Genomic DNA, 20,257 nt, shown 5'->3' with positions numbered 1-20,257 from the left:
TTAAAAAAATCGGTAATGATTGTTCGTTATCTTTGAATCTACAGGGCCTAGCAAAAAGTGTTGTATGCACAGTTTATAGAAAATTACCTTTTAAAAGCTTCAAACCGTTTTGGAATTGCTTAATTCGTTCTTGAGATATATATGATAAAGTGGACCCAATTTTTTTTTTTTTGCAAAAACGGTAAATTGCAAATATCTCAAAAACGGTACCATAGAATTAAAAATAACCTTGATTTTCGGAATCAGGGGGTGATTTTACATAAGAATTTCATAACGGCGTTTCTGGTAAAGAGAAAAAGTTGAAATTTGTGGTCCAGTGTTATCTAACCTTGTATTATTGAATCATGTACCTTGTTTATATGATGCTTCAATTTGTTCTAAGTCAAACCATGTTATTTGGACACGTACATGTAAACACATTCTAGAATCGAAATGAAACTTTTAACCGTGCCACCATAAATCACATTTTGAATGCGAGTTAAGAGTTGTTGAATCGTGTTAAGAGTGCATATAAAAACGGGATTTGGCCACACGGTTGTTTCATGCAACTCTGTACGAAGTAAGACATTTAAATAGTTCTTGAAATTACATTTAGGCTAAGTTTTGTTATAAATTTTAATAACTAATATCCTTTTTATAAGGTTGTTTGAGTCTTTAATTATTATTTTTCCATGTTTATTATTTTTGATAAATGACACATGTATTAACTGGGTTGCATTGGGATGAACTCTGTCTAAAAGCGTGTTCGATCGACTCATTTCTTTTGTTTCATATAAACACTTGTATTTCAAGCGAGCTACACTGATGCGAGTCAATTCGATACCGCGTTTGATGCCATATAAACAAGGTAATGGTATGCCACATAGATCGTTGCAGCTGCAGCGCGAAGCGAATAGATGGCCAACTCCCATCTTTTTGCGCGCGTTGACAATCAGCCGGTTTAATATTTATTTTGTTTCGTCCAAATTCTAGTTTCCATGCAAAAACATAAAATTTAATTACATTTCTAATATTTTTTTAAAGCTAAATACATAAATAAAATCCACAGTAATTTTAACGATAAAAAAAACAGTACAAATATGTTTTCTTGGCGTTCATTGTGGCATACATTTTGCGTCTGGCGCTTTGATGGCAAAGTTATAAATGTCACGCAAAGCCAAAAAGTTTTATCTGGTATCAGGTATCAGCTTGATGATTGAGCTATTACCCCAGCCAGCGCAGCCGCTATATTTTTATTCGCTGAACTACATGCATACATAAATACATATGTGTGTATGTCAATGGCGTCCCTGCAGTGAAAAACCAAACCAGTTAGAAAAAATACTAGTTCATAAACTAGTATGTGCCTATCAGTTTAGTATGTGCCTACCAGTTCGACATTTTCGGAGAAATTAAGCGTTCAGCGACATCTTCCTTTGAATTGCCAAAGCCTAAAATAAAACGCAATTAATTGCTTTTCTTACAAATGTCGGCTCTGGCGTCACGTGAAGACTACTGGTTCTGGTTCTGGTTCTGGGATCGCAGGTTCGAGGCCCCTTGGAGGTGGTTAAGATTTTTAAAGTTAGATAATTATTTCAATTTAAATATAAATAACAAACTTAAAAATCTAGTTGCATTACAAAAAAAGAAACAAATATATGGAAAAAAATACTTGAGCCATAAAAAAATAGATAAAAAAAATAGTTTTTTTAGTTACATATAAGAATAACAAAAAAAACCTAAATAAAAAATATAAATAAAAGAAATATTAAAAAAAAAATAAAAATAAAAAAATGTTCCCGGCACCAAGGATTGAACCTGGTCCTTCAGGCATATCACGCGAGTGCATTGCTCTGTCGGCCATTGCGACTGTTGGACCGCCGCGAGCATACTAGTACTTTTCATGGTGGATGAATTGGCAGACTATCTCATCAACTGGTATGATGCTACTAGTATTTCTACTAGTAGATGCTGATGCATAGCCTGACAATTGACATCTCGTACATATTAATGTTAAAAATACCAGTCGCTAACATTGAAAAAGGATAGAACGTGAACTAGTTGGGCTGAAACGCAAACTGGTAGAATTCTAGTTCACAACTAGTAGCTTTCCCTGCAGGGGCTGTAAAGCTCATACATCTCCTTGTTCCATTATTTTCCGTCACAATGCGTCCCATGTAACTTACGTAGAACTCTCCAGCGGCCGCCTCTTCTCATGATTCAATAATACAAGGTTCTGCTGTTGCATTGTGTCACATCTGTACATAGTATATACAGTATCAGTCATATCAATAGCTTTCATGTTTATTTATTCATTTTTAAGAATTTTTAACTAAAATACAGTTCAGTTCCTAACAAAGCCCCAAATGCTACAACAAAATTCTAAAAAAATCGACGGTGATAATTATTAGCCATAATAATTATTGAAACTTGCACATTATTAGACTAAAATTGAATGGGCTATAAAACTCCAAAAATTCTAACACTTCGGAGAAAAAAGTTTGAAATTTGGATGAACATTTCTTAATTTTTTTTTAGTTTTCTACAAAGTTTTAAACTTTGGTTGATATGGACTTTGTTAGAGAACGAACTGTATTTTAATGGAAACTGTTTAAAAAAAATAAACGACCATAAGTGGCACACAATATCTCTTTGAAATGGGGTGCTATTGATATGACCGAGACGGTATAATTACAATTAATATTCGGTCCTATGCAGATGATATTGTAATCTTTGTATTGGTCATGGGATCGCTTGCACCATGTCTGGCTAATTCTAATAGCTCAGTTATGCATACTTTGCGCTGCATGCCATGTTTACGTAAAAATCAAAACCCAACAGACTGCTGTTGTGTAATGCTATGCGTTGGGTAACCGCTTACACGCAAAGCTCATTTAACAGATTTCTTATGTGACAACTCTCATGCAACGCCAAGTATGCATAACTGAGTTAAACATCATCGACGTTATCGACACCCAGCATATAACATAACATGTGATCGATAGTACCATGTTCTGACCGACAACGAAAACACCTTGAAAACGAGTTTTGGGATTGTGGGCTGAAGGCTGTTCACAGCGACTGTTGGTGTTTTCGTTGACATTTCTTACATCCCTTGTTTACAGTTTTGCTGCACAAATACAAAACCAAAATACTTTTCCTTCAATTTCTTTTCAGTAACAACCCATTACTTCCATGCTTATTTTATTTTGGTCAGCCAATTAACAATAAATCCGAAATGGTGTATTAAAGATGATAAAATATGACTTCCACTTCGATAAATTATCGAAAAAAACTAGTGCAGACACCGATGGCAATGAGTGGAACGTGAGTTTTCAAGTGGTTTTCAGCGAAAACTTGTTTTCGTTTGACAGATTTTACATTGACGAAAACACAAGTTTTAGGTCGAAAACCAGTTTTGACAACGAAAACATGATTTCGATGTCGGTCAGAGCATGGTATAAAGCAGTCGATGTGTTTAACTGGAGGATTTACCTCCAATAAGGGCCGTTTTCACTATCACTGGTTAACACTAATCCCCAGTTAAACATGGTGATGAGATGGTGAAAATGGCCCTTAGTGTTAAATGTGCAAACGGCCTTTAATAGCAGATCGGTCCAGCTTACAGAAGTAGACAAAAGAGGTTTCTGGTCCTGTAGGAAATTAGAAAGTAGAGTACTGTCATGACGAAAAAATGTCACGACGAACGGTGACGAATAAAGAAGGGAATACTTTGTAGACTTTCGAGGCAGCTGCTTGTTGCATGCCGCTGATAAATTGACAAACTGCACTAGCTCAATGAAGACATGGCCAAAGTGATAAGTATAAAAATACAACGGTTACGATGGTTATGAATGATGAAGCTCCTGTGAAGATATCCACTCTCGGCATCTACGAAAACGCCCCGTACCGCAAATGCACATTACGTAATCGAACACTCCTTCAAAACTTCAAAATATCGGAATGAATCGATTACAACCCAGATTACTTTGCTATAAGCATGGCCGCTTTGTGGTTAGCGTTCTTTACATACTGGTTTTGTTTGTAATCGGAAAGTATGATGTGATTGAATACTCTTCCGGCGTTCATTACAATTGTGTCTCGTTTCTAAATTGTAATTCATATTGTAAGCAGACTGCCCAAAATGTGCATTACCAATTTTAAATTGGTCAGCGGCATTTTAATCAATTATTTGTATGAATTACACATTCAGTTGTGGACGGATCCCATTTAGAAGTGCGCCGCTAGGCAAAGGCGTCAAGGAACTGGAGAGATTAAAGTTCAGAAAAACCTCTTGCTTGATTTTCCAAGGAGAAAAGAAATTTTAATTGAAACATTAACATGGGATAAAGAATTGTGTATAAATTAACTCAGTTGGACCACATTCATGATCATACGTTGTTAGAACGATCATCTGGCTACTTGCAGACGCTAACATGAATGCTCTTGATTAAAAATGCATGAAATTAAGGCAAGTTCTGTCACCATATGTTTTTGTGAAGATATTTTATTTTGCTTTTATTTGTTCATAACATAGCCCTTTTTGTATACGCTGTTTTATAAAACTTTGAGACTAATGCCGAGTTTTCGCCAGGTATTAGATGACAATTTAAAATGGTCATTTAATTCGATTCCACGTGACATACACACAATTCGACTACTTTTGTAATTTAGTACTAAGTATGTTCATATGTGTAGTATGCGTACACATAAATTTCGATATTCTAACCATGATAAAAACATAGCAAGGTATAACCGTTCTCTCAATTTGTCGGCCATGATTTTTTTTTGAAGTTTGCCAACATTTTAAAATCATATAAATGTGATAATAAAGAAATGAAATTGTTCGAAATTGTTGTTGCTTGAGATTGAAAATGAAAATGTGTGTGTGAGTTTGTGAGTAAATTTAAAAATTAAATTGTTTGGAAACGTCAAGAATTTTAAAAGTGACTCTCAGCGGTTCTACCTTACTATATTTTTATCATGATTCTAACATTTCAATTTTATTTTATTTTCAGAGATTGCAGTGAGGGCTACGAGAAATTTACATATGGTTACATATTTGTGTTGGATGTACATCTTAGCATGTGCGAAAACTTGAAATTTTGGAAAATGTGATAGTAAGATTTACAGTTAATGACAATGTATGCAACAAGAAAGTGATAAATATAGGCGTGGCCAATACGAAAAAGAGCAAATAAAAGTGATAATAGATAATTTTGAAGTATTTTTTCATCACAATGGGCCTCATTCATTAAAAATTAGCTGAAATTCAAACTAAATTTTCGCGCTATATAGCTCAATCCATGATGCACCATATGGTACATATTAACTGATAATTTTATGTTATCCGCGATTCATTGCTTTTGGCAAGTGCGACAGAAAGGTTTATTTGGACGGCGCTGATCTCGCGCAAAGTTCATCTACATACTTTCAAATCAGCTTTCTAGTCTAAGAGGGGAAAGGGGTCACCCGGTAAACTAGAAATTTGAACAGTTACAGGTTCGGTTGTTACCGATATAGCGAGATGCAGGCCGACAGAACTCTCACTGGAAGTAAAAGTGATGGTCAAGAATGATAGAATACAAGATTGCGCCAATCGAGCTGAGAGCAACTGGCCGTGACGTCAAAATATACCAGAATGAGAGAGCAAGACGAACTCGACAAGAAAAAGAAGATGCATCGAACAAAAGGCAGTATTGCCAATTTTTGAATTTGAAAAAGCACCAAGTTTTTATTGGTGTATTTTATGGACTTTATATGAATACATAATTTTATTGTAAGAATGCCGATTCAAATTAATAAAAATCAATGTTTCTTGCACAACGGTCGATTTCTTCTGGCATGATTGAAGGTGCTACACATATTTCGTTGTCGCTTATGATTGTCACTGTGCCATGATTTTGTTTAAATTTTTGTAAAATTGCTTAGCGCACTTACGATTGCTATAAATTTTGCTTCCATTTTTTTAAGATTTTCTAATTTGAAGTCTTCAAACTAAAAACAAAAGCACCAAAAACGCACCAAGCACAAAACTCAAAAATTTTCGCGTTTTGAATACCCACTAAATTTGGTGCGAAAAGCATCAAGTTGGCAACAGTGAATGTAAACAAAAGTATATTATGACGTCAGCGTTTGAGTGGATGCTGTCAAATCGACGAAGAGAGGGTTAGCGGTCCGCGAATGGCGCGACCTTTATTTTCTGGATCGTGACTTATTCTGTAATTCAAAATGAAATTGTCAGAAGTATAGGTGGAAGAATAACGGAGATATTCCGATAGTAAGGGCGTCGGTGCTCCTCCCGATCCATCATTATATCTCGTAATTTTGTATTGTATTCAGAATTCAGAAAAGTCGAATGGCCTTATTCATAAAAAATAAATTAACTTTAAAACAGGTTTATAAACTGAAAAGTGTATAAAAACGTCAACTTATAAAGCTCTTTAAATCTACTTTATTTTCAATGAATACGGCCATAAGTATGCAGTTGTACAGCCCATGCAATTTTAGTAAAATAAATTCATTTTAGTAAAAAAAAGTAGCTTATATTGAGTGATCGTACCCTTTTGTCGCGAGGGGTACATGTACATTAGACCGTTCATTAAAAAAAGGCGTGAGTACTATTTAGTTACTCATGAAATTTGATGTGTAAACATATGCGTACAGCAAGGCATAGAAGTACGTTTTCATATAAATATGTGTAATCTCAGTTAAAGCTCGTTTGTTAATCACCCTGTTTACACAGGCAAATCTCAGATTATTAGCCGTTAAATTTGTTGTGCTTGTTATTCTCACAACTCAAGGAAAAGTTAATTTTCTTCTTTGTGCCACCGTGGCCACTTTTTTCTACTATACATATTAAACAATTTAAAAATATTTTAACCTAAATTTTATTTAAAATACTTTTACAAAACTCTGAATTGCTAGCGTTTATTTTTTTTACTTTTACATTCGACATACTACATTAAAACTAGGTTGGACACCGAAAAGTTATCAGTTTAATCTGAGATTATTTTACAATTATTATTTTGTAAGGCTAATCCCTTTTTAACCGACTTCACAAAAAGGAGGAAGGTTATCAATTTGTCGGAATAGTTTTTTTTATTTTTTTTATGTATGTTACCGTATAACCATGGGCGTAGCCAGGTAGGGGCGGGGGCTCGAGTCCCATAACTTCCAAATTTTTTCCAATAACTCCAAAAATAGTACCCGGAAATGCCAGCTTAATAATTTCGGGCCCCCCAACTTTCAAGGTTTTTCATATGTACATACAGTTATGCGTACATAAGTATGTCATTTAAGAGAAGATATCTCGGTGATTGCAACGATAAATATAAATTGTTAGTTTATCTTGCAAAATTTCCGGGGAATATTACAGGGTATACGGAAAATTTAATATTTTTTAGTTAGTCTTGTCCGGCTATCTGGTTTACTATATACCTGTATATATATATAGAGCTATGAATTTAAAAAATACGTCATGGTTTAGTTGAGATATTCGCATTTGACCACTAGGTTCTGTACATTTTCCAGTACTCCCAAGCTTCTGACTGCCATTCACCTGGGAGTGGTCAGAAGTGATTCGCGTGTTTGAATTGGATATTTATATCCACGTATCCTCTAGGTAACGACTAAACACCAGTTTGAAATCGAGCTAAAGTGAGAAGGCGTAAAACTGCGCGTAGCTGAGTTTGGATCAGGCCACGTTAAAGCCCTACTCCATGAAAAAAAGCCTCGAATGCTACCCCCTTTTTTGATGATCGTTGAAATGACTATGATTTGAAGGTACGCTACTGGAATATACGGACCTTTAGTCGGGAAGGTTCCTCTGCCCGTCTGGGTGATGTTCTCGGGAAAATAAAGGCTAACATCACCGCCGTCCATGAAATTCGATGGACGGGGCAAGGCAAGCTGAGCGGGGAGCCTTGCGACGTCTACTACAGTTGCCACGTAAAGGATTGCAAATTCGGTCTTGGATTTTTGCTGGGAGAGAGACTCCGTCGCCGAGTACTGGTGTCCGCTCTAGTGGACGAACGTCTAGCCACAATCCGCTTAAACATCTCGCTCATCTGCGCCCATGTCCCGATGCGAGAGAAAGACGAGGCATCCAAGGATCTCTTCTATGAGCGCTTGTAGCGTACATATGAGCACTGCCCCCGACACGATGTCAAAATCAAAGGTGGGCAAGGAAGGGATCTTTGGCGCCACTGTCGCAAAATTCAGCCTCCACGACGAAACGTCCGATGACAGGCTGTGGCTGATCGCTTCGCCGGAACACTTTTCGACCCTGTGGATGGCAGCAGCACTGAAAGTAGAACCCGAGCTCCCAGTCTATGTCCCAGCGCCTGACTATGAGGAGGTTCGAATAGCGATTATGCTCATGAAAAATAACAAACTTGCTGGAGCTGACGGTACAATACGATGTTGAGGAGCTGATAAGGTGCATGCCCGACGACTGGAATTCCAGTGTGCTCTGCCCAATCTGTAATAAGTTCATAAATCGACGAATAGTTTTATATCAACTTTTGTGAACTTATATTTACCTCTATTGGTTACAATAATTTTAAGCTGTAATATACAATTTTTTAGTAAAAACTATTGGCCTTGAAAAAAAAATTTTATACGAGGCCCCTCCCCCGTAAATTTCATTCTGGCTACGCACATGCGCATAACTTTGGACCACGTCAACCGATTTTAAAGGAAAGGTGGTACCTCACAGGTGGTCCCATTCTAATTATGTTTAAATCCGATCATTGGATCCTGAAAAGATTAACGAAAATCTTAAATTGTTATATGAGAATTGAAGTCGGTTTTGTTTCTTGCTTAAAAATTACTTGTTCTAATTACAAATTAGGGAGTTAAGCTCGAAAATGAGGATAATCTACTTATAAGCAAACCTATTATCAGGCGATTCAGTTACATATGCACATACACATGTAGGTTAGGTTACAAATTAAATTTCTATTTTACTTAATTTTGTTTTTTTGAGTCAAGTTTTCTCAAGAGGGCCACCCAAAGTTGATTTCTCGATTTTTTATATTTCATTGACTGATTTTGAAAGTTAACATGGTGTGCAATATTGACACCAAAGATTTTGCGCTAATTTTATTTTTTGATGAGTTATTTGTAAACAAATTTTTATGCATACATACATATTTCAGCAACCATTCATTTGAATCTTATGATTTTTTGACAGCAGTTAGAGAACTTATTGGCCAACAAAATAAAGTGGCCAGTTTGTAAAATTTCGATTCTTGTTTTATAAAAAAAATTTATTTTTTTAATCAATTGAATTTTTTTATCAACTTCTCATGTACCTAAGAAAAGAATTCAAAAAGCATTATTTGCGCTAAACATTCAATTTTACTTCCATAAAAAAATACTGTACCTTTGATCAACTTAAAGCTATTTAACTACCGCTTACGCAGAAAGGTGTCCTCTGCAAAAGGTGTTCAGCCCAACTTCTTCGGCAAAACAGATAGAATAACTCTACTTAGTGAGGGTTATAATCCCCAAGTGCGGCCGAAGGACGCCTACGCCGAAAGGTGTTCTCTGCAAAAGATGTTCAGCCCCACTTCATCGGTAACACAGAAAGGAAAAATAAATAATCTCTTTAGCATTGATTATGCACTTTTTACTAAAAAAGGTTATTTTATGAAAAAATTATAGCATTTTATTTGTTTTTTAATATTTTTTGCTTAAATATATAAACAAGCATACACGTTTTATATATAAAGTTGAAGATAGATTAATTGTTTTTATTTTGACATCATTACTTTTTCAATCCGTTACGTAGTTTAGAAAATTATTAATATTTTAAAATATCGAAAAAAAGTTTAACCTCTTATATCTTTTTTACTTATCAGTTGCGCGAAATAATATTAATTTAGTTGAAATCAACGTACATAGGAAAAAACTTGAAAGTTATGGGGGAGGCGGGATTATCGACCTACCACTTCCTGGTACAATTTTTGAATATATATAATACATTTGGAAGTTAAGGGGGCTCGAGCCTACTTCTTTATTTAAGTGAAAATTATTTGGGCAGTCCACTTGCAAACAGTGTTATGTGATTTTTTAATAGAAAGCCATAAATTTGAAAAAACGACTACGACAACAAGTAATATTTTAATGGAATTTGTTTTCATTACCTGAAAATTTGGATAAATAAGGGCATAATAAAATTATAACATAACATAACGTGACATAAGATAACATTTACAGTCTATACGACCTAAAGCAGTTTTTTAAGTTCATCAGAAGATGGAAGCTTTTGAAAATTTATAAATAAGTATGATAGCGACTGGTATTCAGAGATCCTCGTTATCTTTGATTACGATATTGAAATTAAATTTTCAAAATTCATAATGGGTTCAAATGGTGCAAAAGGTAATGCATTGCGTTAAAAGTAAAACGCCTATTGTTCGGGACGCCATATTTGATCCACCATTTTGAATTTTTTAAAATATATCAATTTCGGAATCAGTGACGACGAAAATTTCCGGATACCAAGCTTCATAACCATCTATACATTCTTAATTAAATCATCCGCCATATTGGATCTGCCATTTTGAATTTTGGAAATTTTATTTACAGGTCTATTCTGCGCGTTACCGAAGATTTTGTAACCGGGAAATTTTATTACCAAAAAATGTTACCAGTTCTTGTCACCGCGATTCTAGCCGCTACAACAACAACAACAACCGCGATTCTAGGAACGTTGGTAATGCAGTTAAAATATTCAGCGATTCAGCTATGAAGAATTGTGCAAATTCTGGCATTGCATATTTCACGGGGCAATACTTTGTTACCAGCTTATGAGATGGTAACAAAATTTACCGGTTACAAGAGTACACAGAATGCGAAAAGGGTTTAAAAATTGACAGGAACTTTATTTACCGGTTACAAACTTTTTATTACCAGCGCAGAATAGACCTGTAAATATTCGAATTCAGTGACGACAAAAATCTCTAATTACAAAATTTCATTGAAATCTGTCAAATACATATGGAGTAAATACCAAGCTTCATAAAAATTTATACATTTTTGAAGAAATCGTCCGCCATATTGGATCCGCCATTTTGATTTATGAAAATTGAATATGAATTTCGAAATCCGTGACGATGAAAATCTCTGGACACCAAGTACTCGGTACTTTGATTGGATATCCGTTCCACGTGTGTTCTCCGTCTGTGATGATATTACCGTGATCTAATACTTAGTCTGTTCCTTTGAACTTCGGACTAAAACCTGTAGAACTGTCAAACTACAATTTTACGCTCTCAAATGAGAGTAAAAGGAGAACAGATGCAGAAGTGCATAGGAACGCAAAAAGCACTATTTCCTGTAAAAACGTCAGACGGTTTGTTTACATGTCATTGGTACTACACTGATTTGGATGAAATATCACTAAATAATTATTAAAATCTATACATATTCAAATATTTCGTTGTTTACTTCCATTTTTTAACAAATATAAGGTTCTTTGCTTTCACCGCTTTCTGTTTTTGTTTGCACATGTAAATCAGCTGATCGTTTGACACTTTTCATGAACTTACAGGAAAAAAAACTCCGGACTAAATCCTGTAACTTCTGACTAGGAACAGTTGCTCAGTTACTCTCTCAAATGTGTTCCCACTTACAGGTTTTATGTCAATAGGAACGACTTCCTGTAAGTTCTGACTAAATCCTGTAAACCGGACTGCTATTGGAACAGACTAACTAATAAACGTTTATTGTTTTCTTGAATGACGTTACATTTAGCATCTTCTAAAAGTGGTATAGTACAATTGTCCTCTGGCAATTGTTTACATACATTTATTCCTACATAGTTCTTACATTTAGCTACTCTAGTATTAGTCTGTTCCTTTGAACTTCGGACTAAAACCTGTGGAACTGTCAAACTACAATTTTACGCTCTCAAATGAGAGTAAAAGGAGAACAGATGCAGAAGTCCATAGGAACGCAAAAAGCACTATTTCCTGTAAAAACGTCAGACGGTTTGTTTACATGTCATTGGTACTACCCTGATTTGGCTGAAATGTCACTAAATAATTATTAAAATCTATACATATTCAAATATTTCGTTGTTTACTTCCATTTTTTAGCAAACATAAGGTTATTTGCTTTCACCGCTTTCTGTTTTTGTTTGCACATGCAAATCAGCTGATCGTTTGACACTTTTCATGAACTTACAGGAAAAGAAACTCCGGACTAAATCCTGTAACTTCTGACTAGGAGCAGTTGCTCAATTACTCTCTCAAAAGTATTCCCACTTACAGGTTTTATGTCAATAGGAACGACTTCCTGTAAGTTCTGACTAAATCCTGTAAACCGGACTGCTATTGGAACAGACTATATATTTGTTGCTACATTCAGCAATGTATTTGTTGGTAACTATCGTCCCATGTCTATCCATTAGTGGTGTTATATTATATAAATTACATTTGTTTGTTATAAGGGGGTATTTATAAATAGTTATTATAGTGGTTTGGTATTGGCAAATATGTATATCCGCATATTATAGTATATTTATTACAGGTATATCAAATTGTTCGTTTGTTGAATAAAAATTTCCATTTTTTGCAAAATTCATTTTATTTGTGATGGCTACAAGTTCTTGATAGACTTCATTTATTACAATGTTTTCTGATACTGTTTTAGGGTCTAAGGTTTCTAAGATTTTTTCGAATTGGGAATTTATTGTTCGTTGTTGGTTGTTGTTTTTTATAAGTTGATTGAGTCCTGTTTTGATTTCTATTAGGTCATCATGGTCTGGTGTTCCTGTTATAAATTTTAAGATTGAACCTAAGAAAATTAACGATCTCCTAGCTCTATGTGATGTTGGTATTAGTTGCAATTTCAAGATTTCTATCCTGTTTATTATAAAAGTTTCTCCCTGATTTTGATTCGTTGTGTACCGGTTTTTTAATATTTTTTTTGTATGGGGCTAGACCTGCTCTTAGGTTAGCTATAGGGTATAAATATTGTGAGTTCTCGAATAAAAAGGATGAATCTGTTTCCGTTAATACATATTTCTTGTTATTTAAATCGGTTATTTTGTCACTTTTAGCAATTATTATAAGTAAGAAAAGTATTATTACGGCTCTGCATATTTTGCTTGTTTTCTAATATTATCTTTATGAATAACTTTACCTATAGCTGTTAAAAATGTGCCCCCTGGGTCTTCTTCTACTTTATTTTTATTATATTTCGTTGCTAACTAATTTCTTCTATCGGTTTTTACGTATAGGAATTCACCTTTTTTGTATGCAATTGAGTGTCTGTTTTTATTGTGATATTGCAGGAGTTTATCTTGTTTTTCTCTCAAAATATCCTTTATCTCAGACTTCTTCAGGTTTGAATCCTGTGGTGGAATGAATCTTCCAATTGTACTGTTTCACAGCGCTAAATAATTCTTCTCCCGGTGCCGTATGATTTTCCTGCGCTAGAGCTGTTGTGTACTATGTATGCGTTCAACTTGAGCGTTCGTCGTTGAGTGGTGTATTGGTGTAACTGAGTGCTGTATATGTAGTCTGTCGTATACTGATTTAGATGTATGCCCATTAAACACATTCTCATTGTCTGTCATTAAATATTTTCCCTGCAAAAAATGGGACTAATCCGGGATGACTCCGGGAGCAATCGCAAAGGAGCATGCGACTAATACCACTTTTGATCTCTTTATATGGAATGAACTGATCGCTTTTGTTCGAGCATGTCCTATGAAGAGACTAATTGTTCACCATTATACCCGAACGGGTATAAAAAGCGACTAGTCACTTTTAAAAAATAAAAATAAAAATTTGCGCCAGCTGGGATTCGAACCGGGGTGCTCAGTTTTGTTAGGTGAATGCTCTCTCTGTGTGCCTACGCCGCACATGAAATTTCATTGACTAAGTGCGTACATATCATTAAATCGTTAATAGTACCCGTTTGAGATGAGTTGGGGACTAATTGATTTCCAATTATACCCATAAGGGAGGAGTCGGGACTAATTAGTACCCGTATAAGACTATTTGCGACTAATTAATGCCCAAGTGTACCCGATTGAGAGTAATCTCGGATTACTCTCTTTAGAGATTAGTCGCACAATATTTCGCAGGGTTGCGTTAGGGTATATTTGTGTGAGTATTTCCTCAATGTGTTCGTGGCAGTTTACTTTACTTTGTAGTTTGCGTATGTAACAGTATTTGGAATATTTACAGGTAGAACTAATGTATATGTTGTTAATCATATGGAATATGTCCATTTGTATATATTCGCCTACATGTGTTGGTATTGGGGTTTTACCGATTGGTTGTTTGTTAGGTTTATCGGATAGGAATGCTTTCATTCCGCGGTGATTCAATTTGTTGTGCTCCATTTATTGCATGGACTTCTTCGAAATTGTTTATTGTTCTGTTTTTCAGGAATGGTTGTGTTATTTCACTTTTTCAGAAACTGCTTTTTTTCTTTCTTCAAGACCGTGGAATTTATGGTTTCCTGTATTTCAAGGATTTTGATGACAAAACGTATTGTGATCCCGGTTGAGCCCCCAGTTAATATCGTTTACACGATATGAGTTCAAAAAATGTATGTTTTCTCTGCACGGTGAGCGTGCTTTCTTTATTTACATATTCTTAAGACTGCTTTACATTTTGAATTCTTAGTTCTACTTATACTATTAAAATGCGGCGGTGGTTATCGCAGTGAAAAATTCTATTGTTAGTTGTTTACTAGTCTTTATCTGTTGTTCAGCTTGTTTACAAGTATTTGTCCTTTGTTTAGTTTGTTTACTAGTACTTGTCTATTGTTTCATATATATCTTTGTTTTCTTGTGTTAAATTCCGTTTGGTACGCTGCCTGATACTGGTTGTATCGATAACGCATTCGCTGCATGTTAGAACGTGTTATGTCGTGACCCTTAACTCGTGCCTAGAAAAACTCTTGCCGGTAAAATTAGGTTGAGCTAACATTATCCTTCACTGAGAAAAATAACGCATTGTAAGAATAAAATTTTTTTATTTGATTACCATTTAAAAATGTTCGTATTTAAAAGTATTGAAAAGTCTTAACAAAATGGATTTTTCCATTATACATACACTACGTACATATAATGGAAATATTCAATTCAAATACGCCCGTTAGCGTTGCCAGGTTGACGTTTTTAACGTCATGTAGACGTTTTTTGTATCCTGTTGACGTTTGGACGTTTCTTGTGTAAGAAATGACGTTTTTCCCAGTAATATTTCTCTGTTACTAAACCTTATAAGTAGAACTGATTTTGAATTATTTTCTTAATACATCTTATCGATATGGTATCGAAATTCGTGTCCCTAGGTTGGCGTACGTAGCAGCATATCAAATTTACCGTTGATAGTGAGAGAGAGAAGCAACAGCAACGTCACCGCCATGCGGTGGTGAGTTTTCGTTAACACGCGAACACCATAAGGTAGATCGTGTATGCGTCAACCTACGTCTACGCCAAGAATGATACAAAAGAGATTGCGCATTGCGCAGGTCCGCTATTCGTATTTTTCGATCAGCTGATGTGTGACGTCATTGCAGCAAAATTTTTACGATATTACGCTGAAAAGTACTGAATTTATGGTCGGAGTGAAAATTTGTGTTGAATAAAATATAAAATAAACAGTATAAAAATATAAATATAGTATATATTAGTATCAATAATGAAGTGCGCCGTAATAAGCTGTGGTAAAACCAATAATAACAAAGCATCAGAATGTAGTTTTTTTCGTTTTCCCGCTGATCCCAATCTTGCCAGAAAATGGATAAAATTCTGCCGGCAGGATAAAGATTTTAATCCAAAGACCGGCTACGTGTGCATGGATCACTTTTCCAGTGAGGACTTTGAAAATAGTCTTAAGTACCGAATGGGTAAGAAGTTTTATTAATTTTATGTATGTACGTATCGCTATAAAATCAAATTTTTTTTATTGTTTCTAAGGCTTTGCAAAGAAACGGGCTTTAAAACGAGGTGTTGTGTCAACCATTTACAAAAAACAAATTAAGAATCCGGAACGTATCGAACGAGCTCATCGCCGGGAAAATAAAATGATTGTTGCTGAACTACTTCAGCGGCATGAAACAAGTACTTCATACAAGGAAAACGAAGTTCAATTGTCGAGGAATGAAGAAGTTGCAGATCTCCCCGAAGCAGTGATATATGCTTCTAATTTACTTGAGGAAGAAAACAAGGAGAACTCTTCATTTCAAAGCAATATGGCCGAAGGGCCATCAACATCACACGAAAGCGTTAGATACTATAGTTTTACACAGAAAATAGAGGATTTGAAAAAGCAGTTGTAAGTATTAGAATAAAAATATTAATATACATATTTATTTATAGATACATTTTTATGAAACAAATTTTAATAGGGAATCCGAGCGTCATGAAAAGGTGCGATTAAGCAAAGAAAACAAAAGGGTTAAGTCCGAAATTACACTTTTAAAGCGCAGTTATTATATGAAGGAGAAAAAGCGTGCATATGATAAAGAGGTTTGGAAAAAAGGGCAGTAGCAGCGGAGCATGCGTGCATAAATATGGAAAATAAGCTGGAGACCATATTTACAAAGGGGCAGATTACCAAATTAAAGAACGGCATTAGGAGACAAGCCTGGACCGAGAAGGACATAGCCCAATCAATAAATTTGTATGCCGCAAGCGCAAAAGCGTATAAATTACTATATAAGAAAGGTTTTCCACTGCCAGCGGTACGAACATTACAAGATTGGACCAAGAGAATCGAAATTTGTCAAGGTGTGTTGCAACCCGTTGTAAAAATAATGAAAGCATCGACACATATGAGTGAAGTGCAAAAACTTTGCATATTAAGTTTTGATGAAATGAAAACTAGAGCGGCTTACTGCTATGATTCTCCATCGGATACAACATTGGCTCCTACAGGCTATGTACAAGTGGCAATATTGAGAGTTTATTTTTAGGCTTAATGTCTAAGTGGAAGCAACCGATATTTTTCGACTTTGATTGCAAAATGTCAAAGGATATTTTGTACAGTATTCTGGAAACCACCAAACATTGTGGGTATCATATTGTTGCAGCGGTTTGTGATCTTGGCGGCAGCAATAGAGCTGTAATGAGCGACTTGGGAGTTCATGAAGAAAAACTATGGTAGGTACTGATAATTCACGAACCTGTACCTGAAGGTTCTTAGTTGAAACTTATTTTGTATATACAGGTTTCTGTACGACGACGAAAAAATTTTTGTGTTCTCAGACGTTCCTCATATGATAAAATTGTTAAGGAACCACTTCCTGGACAAACGTTTTATTATAAATGGGAAAGAAGTGAAAAAAGAAATAATTTTGGAGCTGCTTCGTGTACCTCGAACGATCTGTCAATAACACATAAAATTTCGGTGAGCCCTCTTAATGTAGCTGGACCCCACAGACAAAAGGTGAAAACGGCTACAAAACTATTTTCCAACACCATAGCGCAAGCTATTAAACGAGCAGCGACTCTAGGCTATCTAAGTGGACATAGTTGGAATGAATGTTTCGAGTTATTTAAATTGGTAATAATTTTATTTAAGTAATTTAATAAGAATTATGTAATTAAAAATGAATGTGTATACAAATTTTAGACGAATGATTGGTTCGATGTTATGAACGTAAAGGTGCCTCACCCAGACGGAAGAGAACGACGTAGCGCTTACGGATTACCTCTTGACGCACAAGATACAATTTTTGATTAAATGACGAATATGATGCAAAATATGAGGGTCATTGGAAAACTAAGTTTGTTGCCATTTCAGAATGGTAAAATTTTCATTCATGTGTAGTCTAGATTCAATGAAAAAGTAATATAATTATCAATTTATAGGAATTATACAGTCAAATAGAGCAGTGAAATGTTATTTCAATATTTAAAGAGCCGTTTCAATGTAAAATACATTCTAACCTATCGCTTAAATCAGGATGTATTAGAAAACTTCTTTGGCGTGCAAAAGGCGGCTTACATGACCAACAAGAATTTAAATACTGGCTTAGGGGATATATTCTTGGACACAACCAAGGTGCGATACCCGACAACGCCAATATCGAAGTTGACGACACCCCAGACCTTGAAGTTTCTCAGCCACCTCTTACAGGTATATATTTCAAATAAATAATTTCCCAAAGACATAATAGTAACTCTTTTTACTTTTTTATTAATTACAGCAAAAATTTTCAAGGCTATAAATGTCTGCAATAAGGGAGGAGCCGACTGAAGAGTTCCATATTAATGAATTGGAGTATGACGGACTAGAAAACCTTGCTGGGTATATTTGCCATAGGTTTCGAGATGAAATCCCCAGCACATTGTTACAAAGTGAGGAAAACCAGTCATACTCGTGGGTAAATCAGTTGAACGAAGGTTGATTATCTGTTCCAAGCAGTGTTATGATGGATCACATGCGTCGGATGGAGGATATTTTTAAAACGATCAATGGGGAAAGCTTGATGATCACAACCGAGTTTTTGGAAAAGCATATTGAAAATGCTTCTGATATAGACTGTGACAGAAAAATTAAAAAATTATTCTTTAGGTCTAGAATGTACATAGTAATACGCAAATTAAACAGGGAAATTGAACAAAATGCCCGTTCAAGAAAACGAAAGTATGTTAAANGGAAATTGAACAAAATGTCCGTTCAAGAAAACGAAAGTATGTTAAAATATTAACGTGAATGTTATTTATAAGTTTTAGCTGTAAATAAACTTTTAATTTTTATTATCTGAATTAACTTATTAAGTTCCAAAATCATTTTCATTAAATTTTGCTTTATTTAAACTTAATCGGTTATAATGTTTCATAACTTTATACAAGTGTAATGAATTTATTTTAAGTAGTTTAATGTAGTACCATATTTCTAAACAGTTTTTATAAATAGAAAATACAAACTTTGTATAACATAGTGTCGAGATAGATGATAAATTTAATGCACAATGAATAAATGTACAAAAATCTATTTCAACTTAGTGCCGTTTTTGTTTTTAAAATGTTCTCTAATGATTTCATAGTTGTAATAGTTGGTTTTGCATATAATTGTGAATCTATCCTGTGGATTCACATTTTTTGCACGGCTGCCAATAACTACCTAATTGGGTTTGATTGTTGAATTGCAACAATGACTTTCTCCAATTTTTCACATTTACATTTTTTTCGAGTAGTTGCTCGGCAGTGTGGGGTTCACTGTGTATGCAAAGATTTTTTTTTTGTTTTTTTTTTTTTTGTCTTTCTAATATCGCTAAAACCCTTTATTTTCACTTAAGTGTTTTCATATTCGTAAGTATGCAGGCATATGGGCAGATTTGTTATCATTACTTGGAATACGTAGATTTAGAAATATAAATTTTACAAAAAAAAAACAACAACAAAAAAGGAAATTTTTCTAATCAAGTACTTCCCGATATGAGATCGTCGCCACTGTACAAGATGTGGAATAGTTGCTGCTGGTGATGACATGTATGTATATAAATTTTCATGAGATATACCGATTACACTTGACATGTCTTAATTAAGATAAATTCAAAAATAATAATGTTGAATACGATTGATATTCAAATTTCAAAAATTTAGTTCAACATTGTGCGTCGGTCATAGATGTGACGACGTTGTTCGCGTACTTGGCGCTTCCACTTATCCGTCTGATGGCCAACACGATTCAATACATTAGCACGCGAGTTCAACTCTTAATTTGCCATGCCGGTTGGTAATGGTGGGGCAGTAGCACTTGCGTCGTCATCTTCGTTTGTGTGTTCCTGATAATTCGCCTTAACACGTTTGTTGAGTAAGGGATCCAAGCAAATGAGGAAGAGCATGTATATCACCAGAATTGATATAATCCAAATAACAATGATGACAACGACCTTTATAAGTGTGGTGTTGCGCGCTTCATGCTGGCATTTGCATTCTGGGCATATCTCCAGCACTTTACCATTTTCACTCAAGCGTGGAACCAAAGCTCCATCACAAACACATTTGGGCGTTGAGTTTGCAAAGTCATTTGTGGTATTTTTTTGCAATAACTTACTATTGCAATTTTTGTTGCGATTTTGTTTTAATATCTCCTGGCTAATCAGCATTATTTGCGTCCATCTTATTTAAGTAAGCTGGGGCTGGTATTTGTGGCTAGAGATGATGATTCACCTGCGCATCTTTCACTAAATGCCTGTGTATCGCCAGGGCCGAAACTGTTGATAATGTTATTCATGCTGAACGACAGTAGCAGGGTTCGGAAATATTCATATATGAATCTTCGCGAACATACAT

General features: G+C 35.0%; 1 protein-coding gene and 1 pseudogene across 3 annotated transcripts in view; one reads left to right on the top strand and one right to left on the bottom strand.

Annotated features, from left to right (window-relative positions):
- The window catches only part of LOC108367135 (uncharacterized), a 37,646-nt gene extending 32,459 nt beyond the window's left edge, over window positions 1–5,187 (top strand). Inside the window, exon 4 of one of the 3 annotated variants that reach the window (XR_001848208.1) lies at window positions 4,998–5,173. Coding sequence is in view for 2 of the 3 variants with exons in the window: in XM_017621722.1 (XP_017477211.1) it covers window positions 4,998–5,097 (100 nt within the window). In the remaining variant the exon portion in view is untranslated. Of the gene's footprint in view, window positions 1–4,997 lie in introns of all 3 variants that reach the window. The other 2 variants (XM_017621721.1, XM_017621722.1) reach the window with 2 other exon arrangements.
- Window positions 5,188–19,246: 14,059 nt separating this feature from the next.
- Window positions 19,247–20,001, bottom strand: LOC108367138 (uncharacterized protein CG1161-like; annotated as a pseudogene).
- Window positions 20,002–20,257: the final 256 nt, after the last annotated feature.

Source organism: Rhagoletis zephyria, unplaced genomic scaffold, assembly GCF_001687245.7.
Source record: "Rhagoletis zephyria isolate East Lansing unplaced genomic scaffold, Rhagoletis_zephyria_1.1 Rzeph_scaffold_02555, whole genome shotgun sequence".
Taxonomy (NCBI): domain Eukaryota; kingdom Metazoa; phylum Arthropoda; class Insecta; order Diptera; family Tephritidae; genus Rhagoletis; species Rhagoletis zephyria.
The sequence above is the reverse complement of the archived record's forward strand: the minus strand, read 5'-3'. Positions and strand labels throughout refer to the sequence as shown.